Here is a 25,003-nt window from a genome sequence, read left to right as displayed (position 1 = left end):
TGGATTTTATTGTTATAAGTTTTTTATCATTGATTATAAACACTTTTACGAAGTTTGTAATTATTTTATTAAAATATAAATATAACTTTTTTATAATTAATTAATTAATTTTATTAATTTTACAGATTATAATTCTTATGGCTGCGTTTTTTATAAAAATAATTCAATTATCATAAAAAATATTATTTTAATTTAATTATAATTTTATAGTATTGTCATTTACAGGTATTAATTAATTGGATTTTAATATTTAAGGGGTGATTCACATATTACATTTGCACTTTTTGTTCTATACTGTAGTTTTTAGCAAAAGTTCGCTTTGGCCGACACCCTCTCTCCCAAAGTGCGAACGTAATATAGAATATCCCCTAATATTAAATGTTAAATATAATGATTTTATTATTTATTATTATAATTATGGCTCATATTATACCAGACTGTCTATCACTCAGGTATTATTATTTTGTAAATATATTAACAACTATAAACAAAACATTAAAATGTGATAACCATTTCAAACAATTATGAAAACATTTATAAATAAAAACAATATTTAAGGAAAGTTTATATTAAAGTTCATTTTAAACTAAAAAATTTAAAATTTACATATAATAAATATAACAATGTTTTTAAGCTTAAATAAAATTATTAATGAGTTAACTAGCTCATAATAATTTTTTAAAGCTATTGTTTTTGTATTATATGTAAATAATATGAAAAACTATGTTTGAAAATTTTGTTTTACTGCCGGTATTTTAAATTTTGTTTTCTTTATAAATATTATTATAATATGAAATATAATTCATAATATTGTATGAAATGGTGATAATTTATAGACAATATTAATATATATATATATAGCTTATAACTAAATAATTACTTTATTTTTTGTTATATAAAAGATATAAAGCATATAATTATAATTATTTAAATAATATTTTTTTTWAAAACTATAATAATAATTAAGTTATATTTGTTCGCTCATATTTGGATGCAATGTACTGTTATTTACAGTAATGTACTAATATCTATACAGTATTTTACTGTTAAGTACATTAAAATATTTTTGATATATAGTATACTATATTTATTTAATAATATAGATTTTTTGTTGTTGTTTACTATTGTTGTTTAATTAGAAAAAAATAAATATATATATTATTTATTTAAAAGTACTGTAGTGTCATTTTAGATTTCATAACATTTTTTGAACTATTTTAAGTTTGTTTATTAGTTAATTCTTAATTAATAATTTAATGCTTAATACTATATATATTTTTTTATATTTACATATAATAATATGCACTTATGATTTATCTTTAAAAGCTTAGACAATTAACATAATAATATTTTCAATTTGAAATATAATAAAATTATATGAATATATCGTGTATATAACTAATATTTTATTTTATTTTCGTAAAACAATATTTATTTATTATTTTATTCTTGAAAATCATATTAATTACTGTACTTATTATATTAATATTATGTTAATTATGACTTAATTATTATAATAAAATATTATATTATAATATTTATTTGATTATATTGTTTAATTTATACACAGTATATAACATATTTTCTTATATAACTACTAATAAAAATAGTAATAAATATTATAATAAATTATAAATTTTTTAAAATTTAAGTTAAAGTTTCGTAATAAATATTATAGTTAAGTTTTTTAAATTGTCATATTAAAAATCAATATATTAAGTAATAACATACTGTTTAGACTAATATTATTTTTATTATTAGTAATAAATCTTTAAAAATAATTAATTGTTTTCTAACAAATTCAATTTTTATTTAAATCGCATTCCTAATTTTTAATTTTATTTACATAAATATTTATATATATATTTTTTAAAATGCTGAAATCGCTTGATCTAAACAAATCATTACCCAGTCATCTATCAATACCTATGGCTGGCAAACATTTATACAAATACGGTATTTCTTTATTTTCCGATTACACTGTCAAAAGGCGTCGCATATTTCATCCATTTATAAACTTTGTAACAATAATAGTGGTAAATACACGTCTTATAACAGCTATGTTAATACAATCTAATAATTTATATGACTATATAATGTTGGGTGATATTGCCTATGTGTTGGGTGCAAAATATCATATTAATTTGTTTTTATTAATTGCCAATTGTTTTGCATTACTATCATTATCAATACATTACATTAATTATTATTATTATAATGGTAAACATCGTAAACCCGCATATTTACCATTATATGAGATGTTATCMGGAAAACGGTCTCCAATAAGTATAGGACTTACCGACAGTCAGGATGTCTATCGATTGGCAAAATTTGCTAAAATTTTAATTAACAATTCCGGACAAATTGTATTAACATTTCCATTGGTTGCTATTTCATTGTCAATAGCTTTATGGTATAATTATTTAAAATCTTGTTGTTATTTATCAATAATATTGATCCCATTGATGACTATATGGACCGTACAGTTCATACAAATTGCAACATTAATTGGTACAAATTTATGCTATTCTTTAATCTATTTATTAATTATAATATATTATACAAAAATAAGACTCAAATCAATTAATTTAAAGATTAAGAAATTGTTGGATCATAATATTGATTATAACATATCAGTGAATAGATTACAAAAAATATTATTACCATTAAATTTATGTCATAAAGTGATAAAAAAATTAAATAACAATATTTGGTCAAAATTTATATTATTATTAATTGTCACAAACAGTTCAGTCATAATATTTTCACTCTATGTATCATTATTTGTATCAATGAGTGGTTTACTAAAACTAACATTTGCTTACGTTTCTGTATTGTGGTTAACAATGTTTATTAGCATTTTGATTATGGCTTCACAATTGGTTTCTGAAAATAATTTAACATATAAATTATTGAACAATTTTTTACTTAATTATCCAACAATCAACATTTGTTACAAAATAAAGGTAATCAAAATCAAAACAAAAATATTTTTTACAATTAAGTATTTCATAATAGGTATAAAATAATTATTTTTTAATTATTAAAATTTTAATTTTATTTAAGTTTCTCACAATGATTGAAAAAATTAGTGACAACAGTATTGGCTTTTATTGTTATAAGTTATTTATTATTGATTACAAACATTTTTATGAGGTTTGAAATTTTTGAATACAAAAATATTAATTATATTTTTTCTAATTATATTTTATTTTTTTAACAGATTATGTGTTTAATGGTAGCATTTTTTATGAAGACTATTCAATTATCACTATAACATTCAATATAAATATTGTAGTTTTCATAAGTAGTATTAAAATTATTTATATTTACTGTATACTTAATATTATCAACGTTATATCTTAATAGTTTTAATTATTGGTTAAAATTTTAATTAGGCGTGGTTCACATATTACGTTCGCACTTGAGGGGAGGGGGGGTTGGCCAAAGCGAACTTTTGCGAACGAGGAAAAATTTTAAGAACGTTCGCATTTAGATAATATTTTATTTCTTGTAGTGGGGGGGGGGGGGGGGTCGGTTAATACAAAAATTTTTTTTAATGACTACATGCGAACAATTGCGAACATAGGTAAATGATTAAAAGTGCGAACGTAATATGTGAACGACGCCTTATTATTATAATTTATATAAATATTTATTTTTAAGTAACATTAATAAAGTTTTAATAATTAATCAGTTTATTTTAAAATTATAGAATAAATATTACTATTGTATTCACAATTGAGACATGAAAAATTAATGTAATTTTCATAAATTTATTTTAAATATCTAATAAAAAAATATTATCAAACACTAAAAGAAATTAATTTCAATATAAATGATTAAAGTTATAACATAACAAATTTATCATATTAATTATCACTAACTAATATAAATTTTGGTATAAAAACATAATAAGTTAATTTTTTATAAAACTAATATTGTTCAATTAAAAAGTTATAATAATAATTAAATTATCGTATTAATAATATAAATAGTTAACTTAATAATAATATTTATTTAAGTATTTATAAATCATGAAGTCAACATGTAAGATATTCAAAATTTATAGTTTTATTTTTAATTATAAAATAATAACTTTGTAAATATTTTTTTTTATTTATAGATGTTTATATAATTTTACTATTAATGATAATAAACATCAATTGTTATCGATTGAAAATAAGCTGTAAAACTGACAAAATGAAAGTTAGTATATAAAAAWACTATTAGATTATTAAATATTAAAACTTAATAATTAATAATCTATAGGACGGACGTACTGGTGATGATCACTGTAGTCCTGATATTACTCAATACTCTATAGGATGTGATGATTCAACTGATATATTAAAATGTAAATGTGATTCTCCCTATACATGGAATTATGATAAAGAAATGTTTGTATTGATAACCTATAAAATTATTAGGAAATAACTTAATTATAATATTATTATTTTTTTGAGGAATAGTTGTGATTACAAAATAAGCTGCAAAACTGATTTAATGAAAGTAATGTATAAATATTATAAAATTAAAAATTGTTTAAAAATAATTCATTAATTGATAGGACGGCAAAACAGGTGACGAACACTGTAAGCCTGAATATACTAAATATTCCATAGGATGTGATGATTCAACCGGTCTATTGAAATGCAAATGTGATTCTCCCTATACATGGGATTACGATAAAGAAATGTATCATGATCATTTTATAATTAAAAAAATATTTAATTATTTTTTAAAAATAAATATTTCTTTTAAATTTATATACAGTTGCGCTTACAAAATAAGTTGTAAAATTAACAAAATGAAAGTAAGTTTACTATTGTAATAATTTCATTATTATTATTATTATTTACAAATATAATTACAAATTAATTTATTAAACTATAAACTAAACTATTTCTTAAAAAGGACGGCAAAACAGGTGACGAACACTGTATGCCTGAAATCACCAAATATTCCATAGGATGTGATGATTCAACCGGTGTTTTGAAATGCAAATGTGATTCACCCTATAGTTGGGATTACGATCAAGAAATGTATGTATAAAATACAGGCAAATAAATAATAATTTTTTAAAAAAATATTTACACAATTTTTTACATTATTACATTATTACATTATTAAAATTTTAGTTGTAAATATTTGGACAATAAATGTGATACAACATTAATGAAAGTATAATATTGATAAATAGTGATTTGGGTTTATATTTAATAAATTATATAATAATTATAGGATGGAAAAACAGGTTCAGATCATTGTAAAGATACGGTTACACCACATTCAACAGGTTGTGATGATACGGGAGGTATAGTTAAATGTATATGTGATTCAACCACACAATGGGATAGTTATAGTCAAACGTAAGTTATATATAATATATTTATTAATGTAACTAAAATACAATAATATATAATTGTTTTTTTGAAAATTTAGTTGTAAAGATACACTAAAACAATGCGATACACAGAAAATGAAAGTAAATAAATTTATTTTATATTTTTAAATAGTGTCATTAGATAACCTACATAAAAATAATAAATAATTTTTTATATTTTTTATTTTAAAACTATATAAATTAATACTATATAATTATACCACATTTGGGGTTGTGATGATATAGGTGTTGTTAATATTCAAATTTTCAATAATGCTTTCTAGCATTCTTAACTAAGATTAATGATAATTAAAACTTATATAATTATTTTTTTAAACAATATATCTGAGATATTATTTGAAATTTTTCGTGAGAAATTAATTATCATACAACACAACAACAAAAATATTGAGTGTTTTATCAAATTAATTATCACTATTACTATAAATTTTGGTATAAAAACATAATAAGTTAATTTTTTGTAAAACTAATATTGTTCAATTAAAAAATTATAATAATAATTAAATTATTGAATTATTGATATAAATAGTTAACTTAATAATAATATTTATTTAAGTATTAATAAATTATGAAGCCAACATGTAAGATATTCAAAATTTATAGTTTTATTTTTAATTATAAAATAATAACTTTGTAAATATTTGTTTTTATTTATAGATGTTTATATAATTTTACTATTAATGATAATAAACATCAATTGTTATCGATTGAAAATAAGCTGTAAAACTGACAAAATGAAAGTTATATATTAATAAATATTAAATTATTAAATATTAAAACTTAATAATTAATAATCTATAGGACGGACGTACTGGTGATGATCACTGTAGTCCTGATATCACTCAATACTCCATAGGATGTGATGATTCAACCGATATTTTAAAATGTAAATGTGATTCTCCCTATACATGGAATTATGATAAAGAAATGTTTGTATTTTAAAAACTATAAAATTATTAGAAAATAACTTTATTATAATATTGATATTTTTTGCTGAATAGTTGTGATTACAAAATAAGCTGCAAAAATGATTTAATGAAAGTAATGTATAAATATTATAAAATTAAAAATTGTTTAAAAATAATTTATTAATTGATAGGACGGCAAAACAGGTGACGAACACTGTAAGCCTGAATATACTAAATATTCCATAGGATGTGATGATTCAACCGGTCTATTGAAATGCAAATGTGATTCTCCCTATACATGGGATTACGATAAAGAAATGTATCATGATCATTTTATAATCAAAAAAAATATTTAATTTGTTTTTAATAATAAATATTTTTAAAAATTATATACAGTTGCGCTTACAAAATAAGTTGTAAAATTAACAAAATGAAAGTAAGTTTACTATTGTAATAATTATATTTTTAATTATTTAAAAATATAATTACAAATTAATTTATTAAACTATAAACTAAACTATTTTTTTTAAAAAAGGACGGCAAAACAGGTGACGAACACTGTAAGCCTGAAAACACCAAATATTCCATAGGATGTGATGATTCAACCGGTGTTTTAAAATGCAAATGTGATTCACCCTATAGTTGGGATTACGATCAAGAAATGTATGTAAAAAATACAGACAAATAAATAATAATTATTAAAAATAATTTAATAAAATAATTACACGATTTTTTACAATTATTAAAATTTTTAGTTGTAAATATTTGGACAATAAATGTGATACAACATTAATGAAAGTATAATATTGATAAATAGTGATTTGGGTTTATATATAATAAATTGTATAATAATTATAGGATGGAAAAACAGGTTCAGATCATTGTAAAGATACGGTTACACCACATTCAACGGGTTGTGATGACACGGGAGGTATAGTTAAGTGTATATGTGATTCAACCACACAATGGGATAGTTATAGTCAAACGTAAGTTATATTAAATATATAATATATTTATTACTGTAACTAAAATACAATAATATATAATTGTTTTTTTTTTGAAAATTTAGTTGTAAAGATACACTAAAACAATGCGATACACAGAAAATGAAAGTAAATAAATAAATTTGTTTTTATATTTTTAAATAGTGTCACATAAGAAATACTTATAATAATAATAATTTTTTACATAGGATGGTAAAACAGGTACAGATCATTGTAAAGATAGTGTTACACCACATTCAGTGGGTTGTGATGACACGGGAGGTATAGTTAAATGTATATGTGATTCAACTACAGAATGGGACGTTTCAACTGAAACGTAAGATTAATGATAATTAAAATTACGTAATAAATCTTTTGATTTTTTGATAATTTTAATTTACAGTTGTATAGCTAAGTCGATAGAAAAGTGCGATACAAAAATTATGAAAGTAATTATTTAAATAAAAATTTATGATTACACTAAATTGTAATAAGTTATTAATTATTATTTAATTGTAGGATAAGAAAACAGGTACAGAACATTGTAAAGATGCGGTTACACCACATTCAAAGGGTTGTGATGATACGGGAGGTGTTGTTAAATGTAAATGTGATGAAACCACACAATGGGACACTGATTCAGAAAGGTAATATAAATTATACTAAAATTAATTTTCAAAAATTGTAAAATTTTATTTAAACTAAACAGATGTAAAGCTAACACTTGTGAAAATACAAAATTAAGGTAACATATATTATAAACAAAACTAAAAATATCAATAATTAATATATTATTAATTATAAATAGTATGGATTAACAGGTAATGAATATTGTAAACCAACTAAACATACCATTCAATTGGTTGTGATGATACGGGAGGTATAGTTAAATGTAAATGTGATGAAACCACACAATGGGACTTTGATAGTTACACGTAAAATTAATAAAACTAAAATTAAACTTAAAAATTGATTAAATTTTATTTTACTAAATTTACAGATGTAAAGCTAACACTTGTGAAAATAAAAAAATGAAGGTAAAGTAAATTATTTACATTAAACTAAGATTAAATAAATTATATTTTATTAATCTAAATAGGATACTAAAACAGGTACAGAACATTGTAAACCTAGTGTTACACCACATTCAACGGGTTGTGATGATACGGGAGGTGTTGTTAAATGTAAATGTGATGAAACCACAAAATGGCACATTGATAGTGAAACGTAAAATTAATATAAGTTAAATAAATGAAAAAAAAATTATAATATATCTATATATTATCAGTTGCATAGTTCGTGAACAATGTGATAGACAATTAATGAAAGTAAGTAATATTATAAACTTTTGTTACTAAATGTGAATTAATAAAATTGTTAAATATTAATAGGATGGATTAACAGGTACAGAACATTGTAAATCAACTAAAACATATCATTCAACTGGTTGTGATGATAGGGATGGTGTAGTCAAATGTAGTTGTGATGATTATACAAAATGGGATAGTGATAGTCAAACGTAAGATATATATTTCATATTCAAAATAAATAACTATTATAATACTTATATATATATATCAAATTAATTATCTATTATTTATTTAAAATTAAATTAGATGTAAATCATATTATTCATGCGACACTGATGAACAAGTATATAAAATTATATATATATATATATATTACTAAATATTATTATTTGAATTAAAATTATAAACTATAAGAATATTTGATTATAATTATATATATAGCCTGGAATAACTTGGAATCAATATTGTGTTAATAATCCAACAAATCATTTTGACGGATGTCTAGTTATAGATAATAAACCTCATTGTAAATGTCAAGAAAATTATCGTTGGATAGAAACTACTAAAAAGTATAAAAATATAATTTTTAATATTATATCTAATAATAAATTGTATAAATTAGTTGTGATAGAGATGCTCAATGTTCTAATGAAAAAGAGGTATATTAAAAATTTTTATAAAATAAAATAATTTAAATTATATATATAATAAATTTATATATATATTACGATATATCTTATTATTATTATAGACAGGAATAACTTGGAATCAATATTGTATTAATAATACAACAAATCATTTTATCGGATGTCAAGTACTTAAAAATAATATTCAATGCAAATGTGAACCAAACTATCATTGGATTGAATATAACAAAGGGTATTCAAATATATATCTAAAAACAATATTAATATTATATTTTTAAAGTTATTAGTTTTTAATTATTTATAATTTATATATTTTTAAGTCAATAGTTGTAATAATGTTATAATTTTTTCAACAGATGCAGAGCTTATGCGGATATTAATTAGAAATAATATTATATTTCAATGATATATATATAATTTCTAACATATTTAAAAATTTGTTTTGAATAATTAATATATTAAAAATCCAATAATTAGTTAAATATTAATAAATAAAATTTAATATATTTTTTGAAAATGTCATTTTATTAATTATCTTTAAAAAATTATAATAATACAGTTTGCTAATCTTATAAAGAAATTATTTTAATATTTAAAAATATCATATGCACTTAAATTTCATAAATAATATATTTATAATTTCTTATAAAATTGTTGATTATTTCAACAACAAAAAAATTGTCAGCAAATGTAGAAACATATATAAAATGTTTTGACTGTCGACATATTGAAACCAATATCAATAGCCATATCAAACATTTTACTTAAATTTTACTTAAAAATCAATTAGGATTTTTTTGCTATTACAATATTATATGATAATAATATGAATTAGAAAAACATTAAGATAATTATAATAATTATAAAGTATTAACTAAAATTGCTGATTAAAATATTGTTATTGTATTCATAAATTATCGATAATAATAATACTGTATATTTGTATAGTAAATATATAATTTCAATATTTTCAAGATATAATTTTGAAATTATTTTGAAGTTATCTAATACAGGATATTATCAAATACTTTAATTTTAATGATAATATTTGAAGTTATATTTGAAGATATATTTGAATTAATTTATAATATTTAGATTATAAATTATTTTTATATTAATTATTATAAAACAATATTTTAAAGTTATTTGATTATTTTATGGACTTAACTGTTGATATGAAATTAATTTTTATATTAAAATAAAATTAGTTTATTTATCAATTTACTTATCATAATTAACATAAATTTAAGTATAAATACAAAAAAATCATATATGGTAAAATAGTTATTTATTATAACAATAAAAAACTTTATATTAATAAATAATATCCTAACTTAATAATTGTTGTGATTTAATTATATTAAAAGTAAAAATTTACAAATATATAAATTATGAAGGTAACATGTAAGTTAATTAAATACATAATTATCATTATGTAAACATTTGTAATTTAATATTTGTTATTTGTTATTAACTTTATTTAGATCTGTATTTCATTTTACTATTAATAATAATAAACATCAATTGTTATCAATTGAAAATAAGCTGTAAAACTGACAAAATGAAAGTTAGTATTAAAAAAACTATTAAATTATTAAATATTAAAACTTAATAATTAATATTTAATAATCTATAGGACGGACGTACTGGTGATGATCACTGTAGTCCTTATATCACTCAATACTCTATAGGATGTAATATATAATTAATTATAAATAGGATGGATTAAGTGGTGCAGAGCATTGTAAAGCAACTAAAACTATTCATTCAACTGGTTGTGATGACACGGGAGGTGTTGTTAAATGTAAATGTGATGATAAAACAATATGGGATAGTCTTAAACAAATGTAAGACATGTATTAGAAACAAATTAAAAATTTTTAATAACTATAATTTTAATAATAATATCAACTTTTTTCTATATTACACTTATTAACAGTCAAAAAGTTGTGCTAATGTTATAATTTTTTGTTTAAAGGTGTGGATAAAAAAGAAGATTAATTTGCAATAAAATTTCATTGCAATTAATAAGTAAATAATTTAAAACATATTTAAAAATTATTGTTAAACAATGAGAATTATATACAAAAAAATACTGTACAAATAAATAATTAAATTATTTTGAATAAAAAATTTTTAATTTTATTATTATATTATAATTACATTTATATATTGGTCTTAAAAATTTTGAGTAAATTAATTATTTTTTACATTTTTATCGTTATGTAATTTCTAAATATTAGAGAATAAAAACGTTTTTTATGTTTATATTACATAAAAACATAAATTTCATAAATTATATATATTTTTATTTAATAATTAATTTCTAATAAAATCTTTAATTGTTTCAAATAGTTGTCGGCAAATGTCGACACATGTATACAATGTTTGGCTGTCGGCATACCATTGAATCCATGACTGGAAAAGCTATGTGAATAGGCGCCCATATCTTCAAACACTATATGATCGCCAATAGACAACTCGGGCATAGATATATATCTTACAATACAATCAGCACTGGCACAGGTAGGTCCCCATAATGTGCTCATATAAGTTTGAGTATTATTATTATTAAGTTTAYTCGTGAGCACTGGTATTGGTTTATACTGTTTCTTAACAATGATTGCATTTGCAAACGATCCGTAGGCGCCGTCATTCAGATAATACATGATATGTTGGTTATGGTTGTCATCAGTGACCATACGTTTCGATATAATACGAGTTAGTAAAGTGAATGCCGACTCTGCAAAGTAAGTGCCCGGTTCTGCCATTATTTCCATAGTATTATTGTCAACAAAATAGGTATCTATAGCTCGGTTAATATCGGCGGCAATGTCTTCAAAAGTGGCAACATTTGTGACCAATTTATTAAAATAAAATTTATCGGTTCCCGGAAATCCACCGCCAATATCCAGAATTGTCATTTTGAAACCAATATCAATGGCCATATCAAACACTTTACGACATCTTTTGATTGCATCCACATATGTCTGACCCGACTGACAGAGTGGTCCCACATGAAAGGCCACACCGACCACTTGAAGTCCTAATTCGTAACACAGTTTAAGCAATTGTTGACAATCGGCAAAATCGGCTCCAAATTTTTGGCCCAATTTAAGTGTCGAGTGTTTGTCGTCGACTTTAATTCTCAACAAAAGTCTAGMTCCGGGATATAAGTCATGAATTTTATGTATTTCCTCTTTGCCGTCAAAAGTCAGTAAATCTACGCCAACTTTTTGTGAGTATATGATTGATGTCTGAGTTTTGTTAGTATTGGCATATATTATGGATTCGGGTTCAACACCAATGGATAGTACTGTTTTGATTTCATGCTTTATTTGTTATGAAAATTTATGTTAAATACAAATAATTGTTTTAGCAATCATAAGTAAGACATACCTGACTGGCGCAGTCAAACCCAATACCAAACTTATGCAAAATCTTGAGCATCGGTACAAATGGATTACATTTGACGGCATAGTATGGCTTAACTCTGGGCAGTAATTGTTGCCATTTATCATGTTTTTTGATYACATTTTCCACATTGAATATAGAAATTGGTTCATCACTTTCACTGCTAATATATTCTGATATATTATTAATTAAATTAACCATTTTTTGTTTGTTTTTATTTCAACTTAATTATTATGAATTTAATAATTATTATAGTATTGAACATAAATKACTAAATATTTATATATATATATATATATAGTTTGTATCAAATAGCTCAAATAACTAATTTATCTGACCATTTCTAGCTTATCTACCTGTGCAATATTTATTATATTTTAATACAATTAATCTTGTATAAAAAATGCTATGTAAAGTCCTTAAAATCACAAAAATTAWATAWTTATTGTAGATTAGATTATTTATTTGTTATATAAAGTCCAGAGATGTATAAATGTTATTTTTTAATGTCAATACACTATAGCTGTCAATCAGCCAAAGATAAACAATATCAATGATATTATTATAATATAATATTATGAGTACCGGTAATGTTAACTGTTTCAAAATTTAAGTGACCAAGATTAAATCAATTTAATAACATTTTATTAGATTTACAAGTATATGATATTTTTTATAAATAATGATAAAAAATTATATATTATGTAAAACATGTTAACAGGATATGATTATAAATATTTTGGTATAGTATAGTGATATAAATTATTTGATGAAATTTAATGTTAAGTAATGATTCAAACGAGTCCGGCATCTTTGGCGAGGGAGTAAAATATTGTTTGATTATCATTCAGTAGATTATTAGGTGAATCAAACTCAGCCACCCGTCCCTCGTGAAGAACTAACACACGGTCTGAATCCATGATTGTATTCAATCTGTGAGCTATTGTAAGGACAGTACATGACTTGAATTCCTGTCTAATGGTTTGCTGTATCAGTGCGTCTGTCTCCACATCAATGGCAGCCGTGGCCTCATCGAGGATCAGTATAGCCGTGTGTCGGAGCAGAGCTCGACCCAGACATATGAGTTGGCGCTGACCAACACTCAGATTTTCTCCGCCTTCAGACACACGATAGTCGAGTCCATTGTCTTGTGATTTAACAAATGACTTGAGATGTGAGTTCTCTAATGCATTCCATAAGTCATTGTCTGAAGACTTTTCAAACGGATCTAAATTAGAGCGAATGGTTCCCGAAAACAATACCGGATCCTGAGGTATGATTGTTAGACGTGATCTCAAGTCTTGGAGACCCATTTTGCTGATATCGACGCCATCGATGACTATTTTACCGAACACTGACTCAATAATTCTAAAGAGTGCCAAAGTTAGTGACGACTTCCCGGCACCGGTTCGGCCAACGATTCCAATCTGTGAGATAATAAAACAAATTTTTTTATTTAATTTATTGATATTATTATGAATTCATCAAAATATCACTTTACATACCTTCTCTCCCGATTTGATATTTAAATCAATGTTTTTGATAACTAAATCCAGTCCATCGCGATATCGAGTACCGTAATCACTAAACTCAATGCATCCTTTTCTGGCCAACTCTCGGCAACCTTTTGACCSGAATGCCATTCGGCTTCTAACGGGACGTTAGAATACTCGTCGATCCGTTCGACTGACACCACATTGTTCTCCAATTCAGCAAACATTTTGACACACATATTGAGCGCAGTTGTGATACTCATTGCATATGATATTGACATACCAGCCCCACCTCCAGTCAATGTTCCCTTTGCCAGCACAGCGAACAGTGCGGCAAAAAATATCAGACAATTGCCCATTAATTCAAGCCTTATCTGTAGCCAACAGTTGGCAATAGTGCTCGGATAGAGACACATCTGATTGTTATCGACTCGAGTGTCCGATTCTCGTATAAACCGATCGCTGCAACCGTAGGCTCTTATGGTGGACACACCGGTAACTGTTTCGCTGAAATGGGTGTAAATCGGCGATCGAGTAATTGACTCCAAACTATTTTTTAGTGAAAAATTATTTTTATAAATTATTATTATTATTAAAAATGATATGATTTATAAATTGAATAATAATAATAATAATAATAATATACCGTTTAAGTTGTCGCGATGTTGCAACATAAATTTTCTATAAAAAAAATATTAAAKATATTAAAAATTAACTGTAATTAGTATATAAATATATTTTTAACTACTATGCAAAATACCTGCAGAAAATAGTATAGAATAATAATGGGAACAAATGCGGCCAAAAATGTCGGCGTTTCAGTCGATATGATAATAATAGTAGAAATCACAGAAAATGTAGTACTGGTGACCACACGCATGGTTTGGTTCATCATAGTGTCCATTACGTCGATGTCTTTACTGAACCGATTCAGTATCCGACCCAATGGTGTCGTGTCGAAGAAGCTCATCGGCGAGTGTAAGATATTTGTTAAGAGATTGTGATGGAGAACACGTGAGGCCCGGTTACTGCCGCATACGTTCATTAACCAATCAATACCCGACGATATTGCCTGAATTGAGCCCATCAATGCATAGATGCCGTAATAAAAGGCATTGTTATCAGGATTACCGTCCTCTGTCCATGTGGTCAACCAATAACTTTTGCCTAAATCCATTGCTTTAGTAGTTATGGCACAAAACACCATTATTARTGTAAACGGGTAGGACATGGCTCTGAARTATTTTAGATACACCTTAAGAGAAGAGAAGATAATAATAATAATAATAATAATAAGTTATAAAGTTTTTATAACAAAAATGTTTTTCAAAATATTTACCGAAAACTTAACATTTCCTGTCTCTGCGTTTTCATTGGTAACCAGTTTTGCTTTATCTTTATTTTCGTCGTTTTCATCGTTGTTGATGACTGTTGTCGTCTTTTTACGTTTTCTGACAACACTTTTCTCTTCTTCATTGTCTTCATCTTTTTCTTCAGTCTTATCCATTGAATATTGTTTTATTAATTCTGCAAAATCTTTGTCCTCATGAAGTAGGTAATCGTAAGTACCAATTGATCCAATTTTCCCATCTTTTAGTACAACAATCAAATCGACATTCGGTAACACAAAGAGTTGATTTGTTACCAGAATTCGGGTTTTATTTTTCAAAACACCAGTATTTGTATCTAAAACCTCATTCATAATATGTTTGCCCACATGTGCGTCAACTTTTTATATACCAATAAATATAAAATTATTAGTTTTTAATTTTAAAAAACAAATTTTGTAAAATAATTTAATTAAAACAATAAAAAAAAATACCGGCGCTGAGAGGGTCGTCAAGTAGATAGAGATCGGCATCGGAATACACAGCTCGGGCTAAACTGACTCTTTGTTTTTGACCTCCGCTTAAATTTATGCCTTTTTCTCCAATTTCTGTGGCGTCTCCGGCCGACAGTTGAAGTAAATCCTGTTTGAGAGCACAACTCCGGATGACTTTATCATACAGTCTTACATCAAATGATTCTCCAAATGTGATATTTTCTTTGACGGTTGCATTTTGAATCCACGCCTGTTGGGGAACGTACGCTATTTTGGCTCCCGATTTAACATTGACTGAACCCGAAACTATTTCCATTTCACCCAATATTGCCGACAAAAATGAACTTTTACCCGAACCCACAGTACCGACTACTGCAACAAACATGCCGTCCTTTACATTCAAATTAATCTCTTTAAGTATCGGTTTKGCRCCATTTTGGACATCTTCGACAGTGTCCCAGGTGAAGGTACCATTAGTTAGTCTAACTGTATATTGTTTGTCCTCTTGACGGCTAACATAACCGCTTAGTTCGGGAAAGTCGAGAAACTTGTTTAGACGTTTGATAGACACCATCACTAGTGTCAGACCATTGATCATATAGGGTATCAAAACTAACGGCATATTCAATAGATTGAACAGCGATAGCGAGACAAACACTTTGCTGGCGTCGATCTGATTGCGGCTATCGATAACCAAATACAAACCAAACGTTGTAAGCGCCACAAAAAACGGTGTGTTTGATGCAATAAACATGAGGACAGTCTGTATAAAACCGGCCAAACGTAGAAACCATAGCTCTTTTGATCGGATTTTCAGAATTACTTGAGTAAAAGCTTCTTCCCAGGCGTACAACTGGTCATTCAGACAGAAAGTGAGACAATTAAGTGTTTTATTAATTATATTAATTTATATTTTATTATCATTTTATTATTTATAATTACTTTTAAGACTTTAATGCCGCTGAGGATCTCATTCATTGTTTTAATACGTGAATCCTTTAATATCATTTGTTGCATTTGAATCCGTTTGACTCTACTGATGACCACCCAATTGATTGGTATGAATGTCATCATTAGTACCAAACCGCCAAATACGGCAACACCTAATTCATTGTACAATAGATACAATGCTATACATATCTGGATGGGAGCTGTCCATAGAAACTGCATATATGGTAATAGTGCTAAATAAAAATAATATAATAATTAGATAATTTTTTAAAAAAATTAACTATAATTTTCATTTTATTACCTGAAAAACGTTGGCAATCGATGGCCATAATGTTGACAATCTCGCCGGTAGTCGTGTCCTTTCGGGCGCTATTACTCAACACAAGTGACTTACGATATACGGCTGATGTCAAACATGTCTTGATTCGCATACCTATTGTAGAGACATAAACATTATTTTATTTTTTTAAAAATAGTATCTAAACTAAAGTTATTAGTAATAATAATAGTAGTTAACTACTGTTTTACTAATATAATGCTGTTTCTCTACATTATTACAGTAATTACAACTATTAGTATACTCTTATGAAACATACCTAAGACTGCCATACGCTGGGAATGGTAGGCAGTGACCAAACTGTTGAACATATTGGTGAATACAAATAACAGTGCGTAGACATAGCCGTGCCAACCGGGCTCATCTGATGTCGTAAAATTGATCAATAATCTGATTGACAACAAATAATAAGTTATATATATATATATATATATATATATATATATTATTGTTATTAATAAAATAAATCAAATGTATAAAATGTTTTTACTTAAGTATCATAGGATTAGCCAATTGTAGACAATCGGTAAACAGTCTTAAAATACACGGCGGAAAAAAGTAAAACCAAAACGCTTTACACACCACTAGAAAAATATTACTACTTCTTGTTGTCGACGGTTTGGTTAGTGTTGGCATTATTTGTAAACTTTTCTGTGACTTTTCGCTCACCAAACACTGTTTGGATGAATATCCGTCGTCAGTATTTACCAATTGTCGCACTTTTAGCTCATCCGAGTCCATAAATTTCTCATTTTTCCAATACTTATTAAGATATCGAAACACAATATCCGATTTGTCGTCACTTCGGACAGTCCACAGATCAGCTGTAGTTAGCGGGTGTCGCCAGCCTTTGATAACAATCTCATTGATCCAATTGAATGTCAGTCGCGATGGAAATGATACCATTTCTTTTGGACACATTTTGTCATTAATATGTTTTTCATCATTATTTTGGGGAAATTGATCGGCAAATGAACAAAACAATAGTAGGACTACTGTTAGCGAAAATTGAATGCAATATAATACAAATTCATGGGTTTGTCGTATATCTTGTGTGGCATATGTGGCCACAGATAGGGCACCAAAAATAGTATCCAAAAGTAGATATAGCCAAACACAACCACTGCTGTTAATACCATACTTTCGGTGACAGTAGAAAACTATACAAAGTGCTAATCGTGTAATGGTTTGGACAACTGTTGCTATTAAATAAGCATCCGTTGGATTGTCATCCCATTGAAATTTCCGACACAAACATAGTATACAAACAATTAATGTAATACTAGTACAGACAATGGCTATCAATAACCGGATGATATTATAAGAGTTCCAATGAATTGAATTTTTATTGGATTTAAGACAATCCCATATTATATATGGAATACATAACCATATGAATAGTGATGGCAACCATACGAATGCCGTTTCGAGCATACATGAGCTCAGTATTGGTGATTCTGTATCCCATGTTTGGTTAGTCTCCTAATAGATAAAATTAAAAAAATTAGTATATTTTTATATAAAAAAACTTATTTTTAACAAATTTTAAAATAAAAAGTTTTTTTTTACAAATATTGGAGAATCGCATATTTTTTCAAACATATTTTTTAGTTATTTTTATAAATATTCAATGTCTAAAAAAAATAAATTATTAACTAGATGAAAAGCATTATTTGGCCATTTGATAAATATAAAATTAATTAAATTATAAATCAAATAATTATTCTCATCAATTAATACTTTATATTTATATACTATGAAAATAATTGTACTGATCTTAACACTTTTTTTGTAATATTTAACAATTTGTAATCATATGTTTTTTTTGTGCAAATACAATAATATAGTGCACAATTTTTTGTTATTTTTATTATTTTGTAGTTATTTTATATATATATCTATTGATATTTTGTTGCATTAGTACAATATTTTTTGATTTTTTATGGCATATTTTTGTACGGAAAGTACTTACAGTTTGGCGTCCGTAATATGGGTTTTATTTATTTATTATATGTTTGATTACATCAATTTTATTGTCACTCTGATAATTAGTAATTTAAGGTAAATATTTATTACAGTGCAAATACAGTACTTTAATTGAACTTCAAAATTAAAAATAAATGAAACATATGTTTTTGTCTAATATCAAAAATTATTCAAATTAATTAACAAAATTTAGTTAAACTATACACTAATTTAGATGTCATATTAAGGTAATTTTTAAATACATTATTTTAAGTTTTATTTATTTTTAAATATATTTTCTAATATTTACATCATTATCAATATTTTATTAATATTAAATTTTATAATTAAATTTAAAAATAAATTTTTGTTACCGTAAATATAATATTAGTACAACTACTAAATCACGTTATAAATTATTATTTAATTTATAAAAATTTTCAAAATAATATTAAATTATTTTTGTTATTTTGTTAGTCCTATATTTTAATTAACAAAAACAAATAACTTAATATAAACCCTTATCTTATTGTAATTTTGGTACAATTTGGTTAACAGAGACATTATTGCACTTACGGTTAGTTAATATAAAATACTAAATTTATTTAGAAAAAGCTATTCAATTAAAAATATTGTAGTCATAAATTTATATTATATTGTAAATATTAGTTTAAAATAATAAAATAATAAAAATATAAATTAACTATAAATATCTAAAACAATGATAATTACTGAAAAAGTGAAAACAATTAAAACTAAATTATTTAACTAATAATTTGTTATCAGTAAATAAATATTAAAATTATAAAATATGCTTTATTACATAAATATTAAATTTTAATTAGATTTTGATTAGATTATTTTCTATTTTTTATTAAAATCAATGTGATTATTGTTTAGTTTACTAAATTTAATATATTATTTTATTTAATAAAGACATAATACTACATATTGTAATTAAAAAAATAATTTACAATTAAAAATGTACTATATTTCGACAATTATATAATAATAGCTATTTTTTGTTATTACATAAATGTATGTATTATATAGTATATGTATTTTGTTTATTATTTGAATTATTATATTGAAAAAATAAGTTTATAAATACAAGATTAATAAAAAAATATATAAATAATTAAATATAATTAAAATTATTATTTTCTGTTTTTATTGATATTTATTATAAAACTAAGAAAGTTTTGAAATAAATAAAATTTAATAAATAAATATAATATAAATTTATCTAAACTAATGATTCAGACGAGTCCAGCATATTTGGTGAGTGAATAGAGATTGTCTGAAGATTTTTCAAACGGATCTAAATTAGAGCGAATGGTTCCCGAAAACAATACCGGATCCTGAGGTGAGTTACGATTGTTAGACGAGATTAGAAATTAAAAGTTTTTTATTTGTTGTAAATAAAAATAAGTACTAAATTTATATTATTAAATAAAATTTAATAAATAAAACTTATGAAATATCGTAATTATGATATTTAATAAAAATCGGATCCTGAGGTATGATTGTTAGACGTGATCTCAAGTCTTGAAGACCCATTTGACTGATATCAATACCATCGATGACTATTTTACCGAACACTGACTCAATAATTCTAAAGAGTGCCAAAGTTAGAGATGACTTCCCGGCACCGGTTCGGCCAAATTAAAATTAATTTAATATATAATTTCTAGTGTAGAGAATTGCTTTAATTAATAATAATAATAATAATGAATAATATAACCAATTGTATCGTTTCTACAGATTTTGGGTATTAGTCATACAAAAAGTTGGAAGCCTTAGACATAAATATAATTGGGTTTCAAAACAAAATTAACTGTTGAATAGTACTGTATATATACACACAGAAAAAAATTCAAACTTTTTATATATCATATTAAGTTATATATATATATATGTGGTATTATTATTAGTTAAAGATTATTATTTGTAGTACTTATTATTAAGAGCAGCAAATCTCATAAGTTTTTTATTTATCATATAATTTACTATCAATATAATAGTTTAAATGTACTGTAAGTAGTATATATAGGGTTATAGGCGCGATTTAATCCTCCTATAGTTTTAATCCTTTAATCCCATACTAATCCTCTTATCAGTTAATCCGATCAGTCCGTGCGTAAAAGTTATGAATGAAATAGTACTACTACATGTAGTAGTAGGACTATTGACCATTCATAAATTATGTAAATGTGTAAAAGTGATGTTATGCAATATGTCACGTGACATATTGCTCACATGAAATAAAAAATGTTTTTTTAATTATGCTTCTATTTTTTGATTAATTAATTAAATTTATTTATTTATCATATTTCAAGTTAAATACAATTAGATAGTTAAATACAATTAAATAGTTAAATACAATTAAATAGTTAAATACAATTAAATAAAAGTTAATTACAATTAAGTATAATATAATTAATATAATAATTTAAATTGGTAATTATAATTATTCAGTATTATTTTTTAACAAAAAAGTATTTGTTTTTATTTTTAATAAAATTATATTTTGATTTATTAGGTATAAATTCTAAATATATTTTCAATGATAAATTGAAAAAACATTCTCGTTGATAAATATACTCATTATTATCCGAGTTTATAATAATCAACTGTAACCCTAGATTACCTTTTATATTTACAGTTAATAGATAGTCTTGCATTAAATCCCAATTGTGTGACCCTAATTTCTCACTATAATTGATCCCAGCTAAGCGACATAACTTTTGTGTACCACGAGTTTGAATGTTTGGACTATATCCCTTTGCAGCAATAATTTTAAACCAATGAAGATTATTGGATAGTTTTTGTTTATCAAATCCATAATAATGCCAGACGCTTCCGATCCAAATAGCATGATATCCAGATGAATAATATTTGCAATTAATTGTGATAACACTTCGCTTTTTAAAACTTTTTATTAACTGCTCTTTTTGATTATTCACAACAGGTATTATTTCAATTGATTGTGATCTAATTGTTTTTGAGTCGCCGGTGTTAAAATTCATATTTTAATGATATACTAATTATCACACTACAAACACGTAAAAATAAATAAAAAATACGTTTTAATAACACTATAATTTATAATCTTATTGAGATTGAAGTATATATTGCTTGCAATTTACTGTGCGCTATATTAAGCGCCTGCGTTTAAATAAAATAATTATTTATGATGCAATGCTTATTAATATTTATAACACAATTAGATATTGTTATAATTATTATATATCTAAAATAAATAATATATATTTATATATTATAATATTTAAAATAACAAATTATAATAAAATTATTAACATACTAATAATTGTAATATTAGTTATATATCAACTAACAATAATTTAATAATAAAGTACTTTAAAACATTAATATACTTATAATATTACCTGTTTATAACATGTATAATAAGATAAATTAAATGAAGTGAACGTTTAAAGCTATGCAAAGCTAATGAAATGTGTTAACTGCTATGCAATGTTGCAATATGTGGTGCTAATTATTACGCCTGCGCACAAAGTGTAAATGCTGTTAATGCATAAATGTTGATGCAATCATATGTTTATCAAAAAATATATATAATTATAGATGATGCAATGAGTTTCTTGATATTATTATTAACACTAATATATTACTATTATTTCTTTTACTTAAAATAATCATAACACTAGAATAGTAGTTAACTCTTATTATAACTTAGTATAATAAGTAATAAAATAAATTTTTTGTTACAATTGAAGTAAGTTTTAATAAAATTATTTAAAATAAAAAATGATGCAATACAAAATTCAGTAGTTCTTATTATTACACTAAAGACTAGTATTATAAATAATTATAATATACTGTGAATTAAAATTGTTTATTACAAGTTTTACGATTATTTATATATTAACTAATATATATATATAACTTAAGTGCATCCATTAATACACTCTAATAGAATAATGCTAGATATTAAGATAGCTTGTATGCAATACGTTGAGCTATGTATTACGTCTGCGCAAAACCGGTTATTAAATGTTGATTCAATAAAACTCGTTCAAACCGGTTTATTAGTGTTAATGCAATCACATGATTAAAGAACCGGTTATTACTAGTTTAAAAATATAGATAAAAATAATGAATTCCTAAACCTAGTTATAGTCATTATATATATATCGTAGCTATAAGTTTAATAAGGTATGTATTAGATATTGTTTATAATACGGATTGGCTGTATATACTAGTGGTTCTGTAATAAAAATATATACATATATATATTTAGACAGTTATGATAGAAAATTTTTCGTTGAGTTATATACTAAAGATACAGTATAATACTGTTTTTTTCGAATATTAAGTTTTAAAAGCAATATTTAATTTATTTATGTTAAAGTTATATTGTATAAGTAATTTTCTTAATGCGTTGTTAAGAATATATGTATTACAGTATATAATACTGTATAGTAACTTGTAAAGTATATAAAATAAAGAGTAACTTGGTTATATTAAATCTATGTACTGTATATAAGTGATAATTAAACTACTACTTAATTTGTTATTAATAATATCTTAATTTATATTAATTATCAATATTGTACTATAAAAAATACCTATTAATTTATCTATAATGTTATAATATTATGATACTGAGTACAAGTATTAATATTACTGCATTATATTCTATTATTTTTACATTTTAGTAATATATATCTATGATATATTGTACCATAACATATACTATTTTTGAAATATTATACTACGTCAACTTTTAATTGCATTAAATATGTAAGAAAGTTTGGTCATTATTCCGGATTTTCGGATCAGTAATCCATCTCCGAGACAGATACAAGACTTCAAAATAATATTAGTTATATATAACGCGGCTATCAATAAACAGAACTTCAAATGGGTCATTCATATACACTGTGACGTAATAGATAAGCTATAAAAATTCACCATACCCCTTAATCTTTGATAAGTAATATTTTAATTCATAAATTACGTTACAGTTCCTTATAAAATATATCTAGCTTTACTTATTGTTTTGTAAATTTTACTTAAAATTCACTTTAAGGCTATATGACGGTTAACTCACAGACTAAACCGTCAAATACTAATATTATTATATTTAATAATATATTAACTTAAAATTAATAATACATAATACATTTTATTAACATATTAAAACATATTACACACATAAAAATTATTTTAAAAGAAAACTATTGTATTTTATATTATAAATAAATAATATTGTACTATAAATTTATAAAGATACATTACTATTATGTTATATATTTATATTTCTACATTAATTTTAAATATTTGTACATTTTACTAAAATATGTCTATTATTTATTGTACTCTAGCATATATTATACTAATTTTTATAATTTTACTAGTTATACATTATAATACCCTATTATGTCATAATATACATTGTATTGTACTATTATTTTTAACTATTATTGTTGTAATATAGTAGCATTGGAATAATTAATTTCTATATTTGATTATATACTAATAGACTATTTAGTACAATTATATATATTTACTTCATAGTTAATTTTATTACCATAATTTTTTTTAAATACTATTTTATTTAATTTATTTAAATCTTTTTTCAGTATTACTTTTTTCATATTACAATTCGTATTATTAAGTTATATAACAAAATTATATTACACTATTACTGTATTATTTGACTATACTAAGCTTATATTATTATATTAATACATTAAAATTATTAAACACTAATTTATT

The 25,003-nt window shown here is 23.8% G+C and overlaps 5 protein-coding genes across 5 annotated transcripts in view; 3 read left to right on the top strand and 2 right to left on the bottom strand.

Annotated features, from left to right (window-relative positions):
- Positions 1-4,157: 4,157 nt before the first annotated feature.
- Positions 4,158-5,515, top strand: LOC128955800 (uncharacterized). Its single transcript, XM_054301476.1, has 9 exons — positions 4,158-4,209; positions 4,273-4,400; positions 4,473-4,512; positions 4,571-4,698; positions 4,777-4,816; positions 4,918-5,045; positions 5,142-5,184; positions 5,245-5,372; positions 5,446-5,515. Exons 1-9 carry the CDS (start codon positions 4,204-4,206, stop codon positions 5,513-5,515), a joined length of 711 nt encoding a protein of 236 aa, XP_054157451.1. The 5' UTR covers positions 4,158-4,203.
- A 447-nt stretch (positions 5,516-5,962) lies between these two features.
- LOC128955799 (signal peptide, CUB and EGF-like domain-containing protein 1) lies at positions 5,963-8,047 on the top strand. Its single transcript, XM_054301475.1, has 14 exons — positions 5,963-5,988; positions 6,065-6,147; positions 6,209-6,336; positions 6,409-6,448; positions 6,507-6,634; positions 6,712-6,751; positions 6,851-6,978; positions 7,071-7,113; positions 7,174-7,301; positions 7,385-7,427; positions 7,508-7,635; positions 7,702-7,747; positions 7,818-7,945; positions 8,008-8,047. Exons 1-14 carry the CDS (start codon positions 5,976-5,978, stop codon positions 8,045-8,047), a joined length of 1,116 nt encoding a protein of 371 aa, XP_054157450.1. The 5' UTR covers positions 5,963-5,975.
- A 63-nt stretch (positions 8,048-8,110) lies between these two features.
- LOC128956182 (signal peptide, CUB and EGF-like domain-containing protein 2) lies at positions 8,111-9,663 on the top strand. Its single transcript, XM_054301867.1, has 10 exons — positions 8,111-8,233; positions 8,299-8,335; positions 8,398-8,525; positions 8,587-8,626; positions 8,690-8,817; positions 8,915-8,951; positions 9,050-9,177; positions 9,231-9,267; positions 9,360-9,487; positions 9,612-9,663. The coding sequence occupies exons 2-10, from the start codon at positions 8,330-8,332 to the stop codon at positions 9,637-9,639; spliced, it is 660 nt and encodes a 219-aa protein (XP_054157842.1). The 5' UTR covers positions 8,111-8,233; positions 8,299-8,329; the 3' UTR covers positions 9,640-9,663.
- Positions 9,664-11,476: 1,813 nt separating this feature from the next.
- LOC128955798 (antizyme inhibitor 2-like) lies at positions 11,477-12,837 on the bottom strand (the record flags this gene model as incomplete). Its single annotated transcript, XM_054301474.1, has 3 exons — positions 11,477-11,487; positions 11,660-12,587; positions 12,655-12,837. Coding segments are annotated over 3 exons (1,122 nt in total), but the record flags the coding sequence as incomplete, so codon positions are not given.
- Positions 12,838-13,463: 626 nt separating this feature from the next.
- LOC128956181 (multidrug resistance-associated protein 1-like) overlaps positions 13,464-25,003 on the bottom strand; it is a 37,260-nt gene continuing 25,720 nt past the window's right edge. The window contains exon 12 of the mRNA XM_054301866.1: positions 13,464-14,096. Within this exon, the coding sequence (XP_054157841.1) occupies positions 13,464-14,096 (633 nt within the window). The remainder of the gene's footprint in view (positions 14,097-25,003) is intronic.

This window comes from Oppia nitens, unplaced genomic scaffold (genome assembly GCF_028296485.1).
Source record: "Oppia nitens isolate AA-2021 unplaced genomic scaffold, nextdenovo-longstitch-racon4-pilon3 scaffold2_pilon_pilon_pilon, whole genome shotgun sequence".
Taxonomy (NCBI): Eukaryota; Metazoa; Arthropoda; class Arachnida; order Sarcoptiformes; family Oppiidae; genus Oppia; species Oppia nitens.
This window is presented reverse-complemented; position numbering and strand designations above follow the sequence as displayed.

Excerpts from the sequence above, each read along its gene's own strand:
- LOC128955799 (XM_054301475.1), top strand. Across the intron at positions 7,636-7,701 it reads TGGGACGTTTCAACTGAAAC|TTGTATAGCTAAGTCGATAG; the intron begins GTAAGATTAATG and ends TTTAATTTACAG. Across the intron at positions 7,748-7,817 it reads GCGATACAAAAATTATGAAA|GATAAGAAAACAGGTACAGA; the intron begins GTAATTATTTAA and ends ATTTAATTGTAG.
- LOC128956182 (XM_054301867.1), top strand. Across the intron at positions 8,526-8,586 it reads TGGCACATTGATAGTGAAAC|TTGCATAGTTCGTGAACAAT; the intron begins GTAAAATTAATA and ends ATATATTATCAG. Across the intron at positions 9,178-9,230 it reads TGGATAGAAACTACTAAAAA|TTGTGATAGAGATGCTCAAT; the intron begins GTATAAAAATAT and ends TGTATAAATTAG.
- LOC128955800 (XM_054301476.1), top strand. Across the intron at positions 4,401-4,472 it reads TGGAATTATGATAAAGAAAT|TTGTGATTACAAAATAAGCT; the intron begins GTTTGTATTGAT and ends TTTGAGGAATAG. Across the intron at positions 4,513-4,570 it reads GCAAAACTGATTTAATGAAA|GACGGCAAAACAGGTGACGA; the intron begins GTAATGTATAAA and ends ATTAATTGATAG.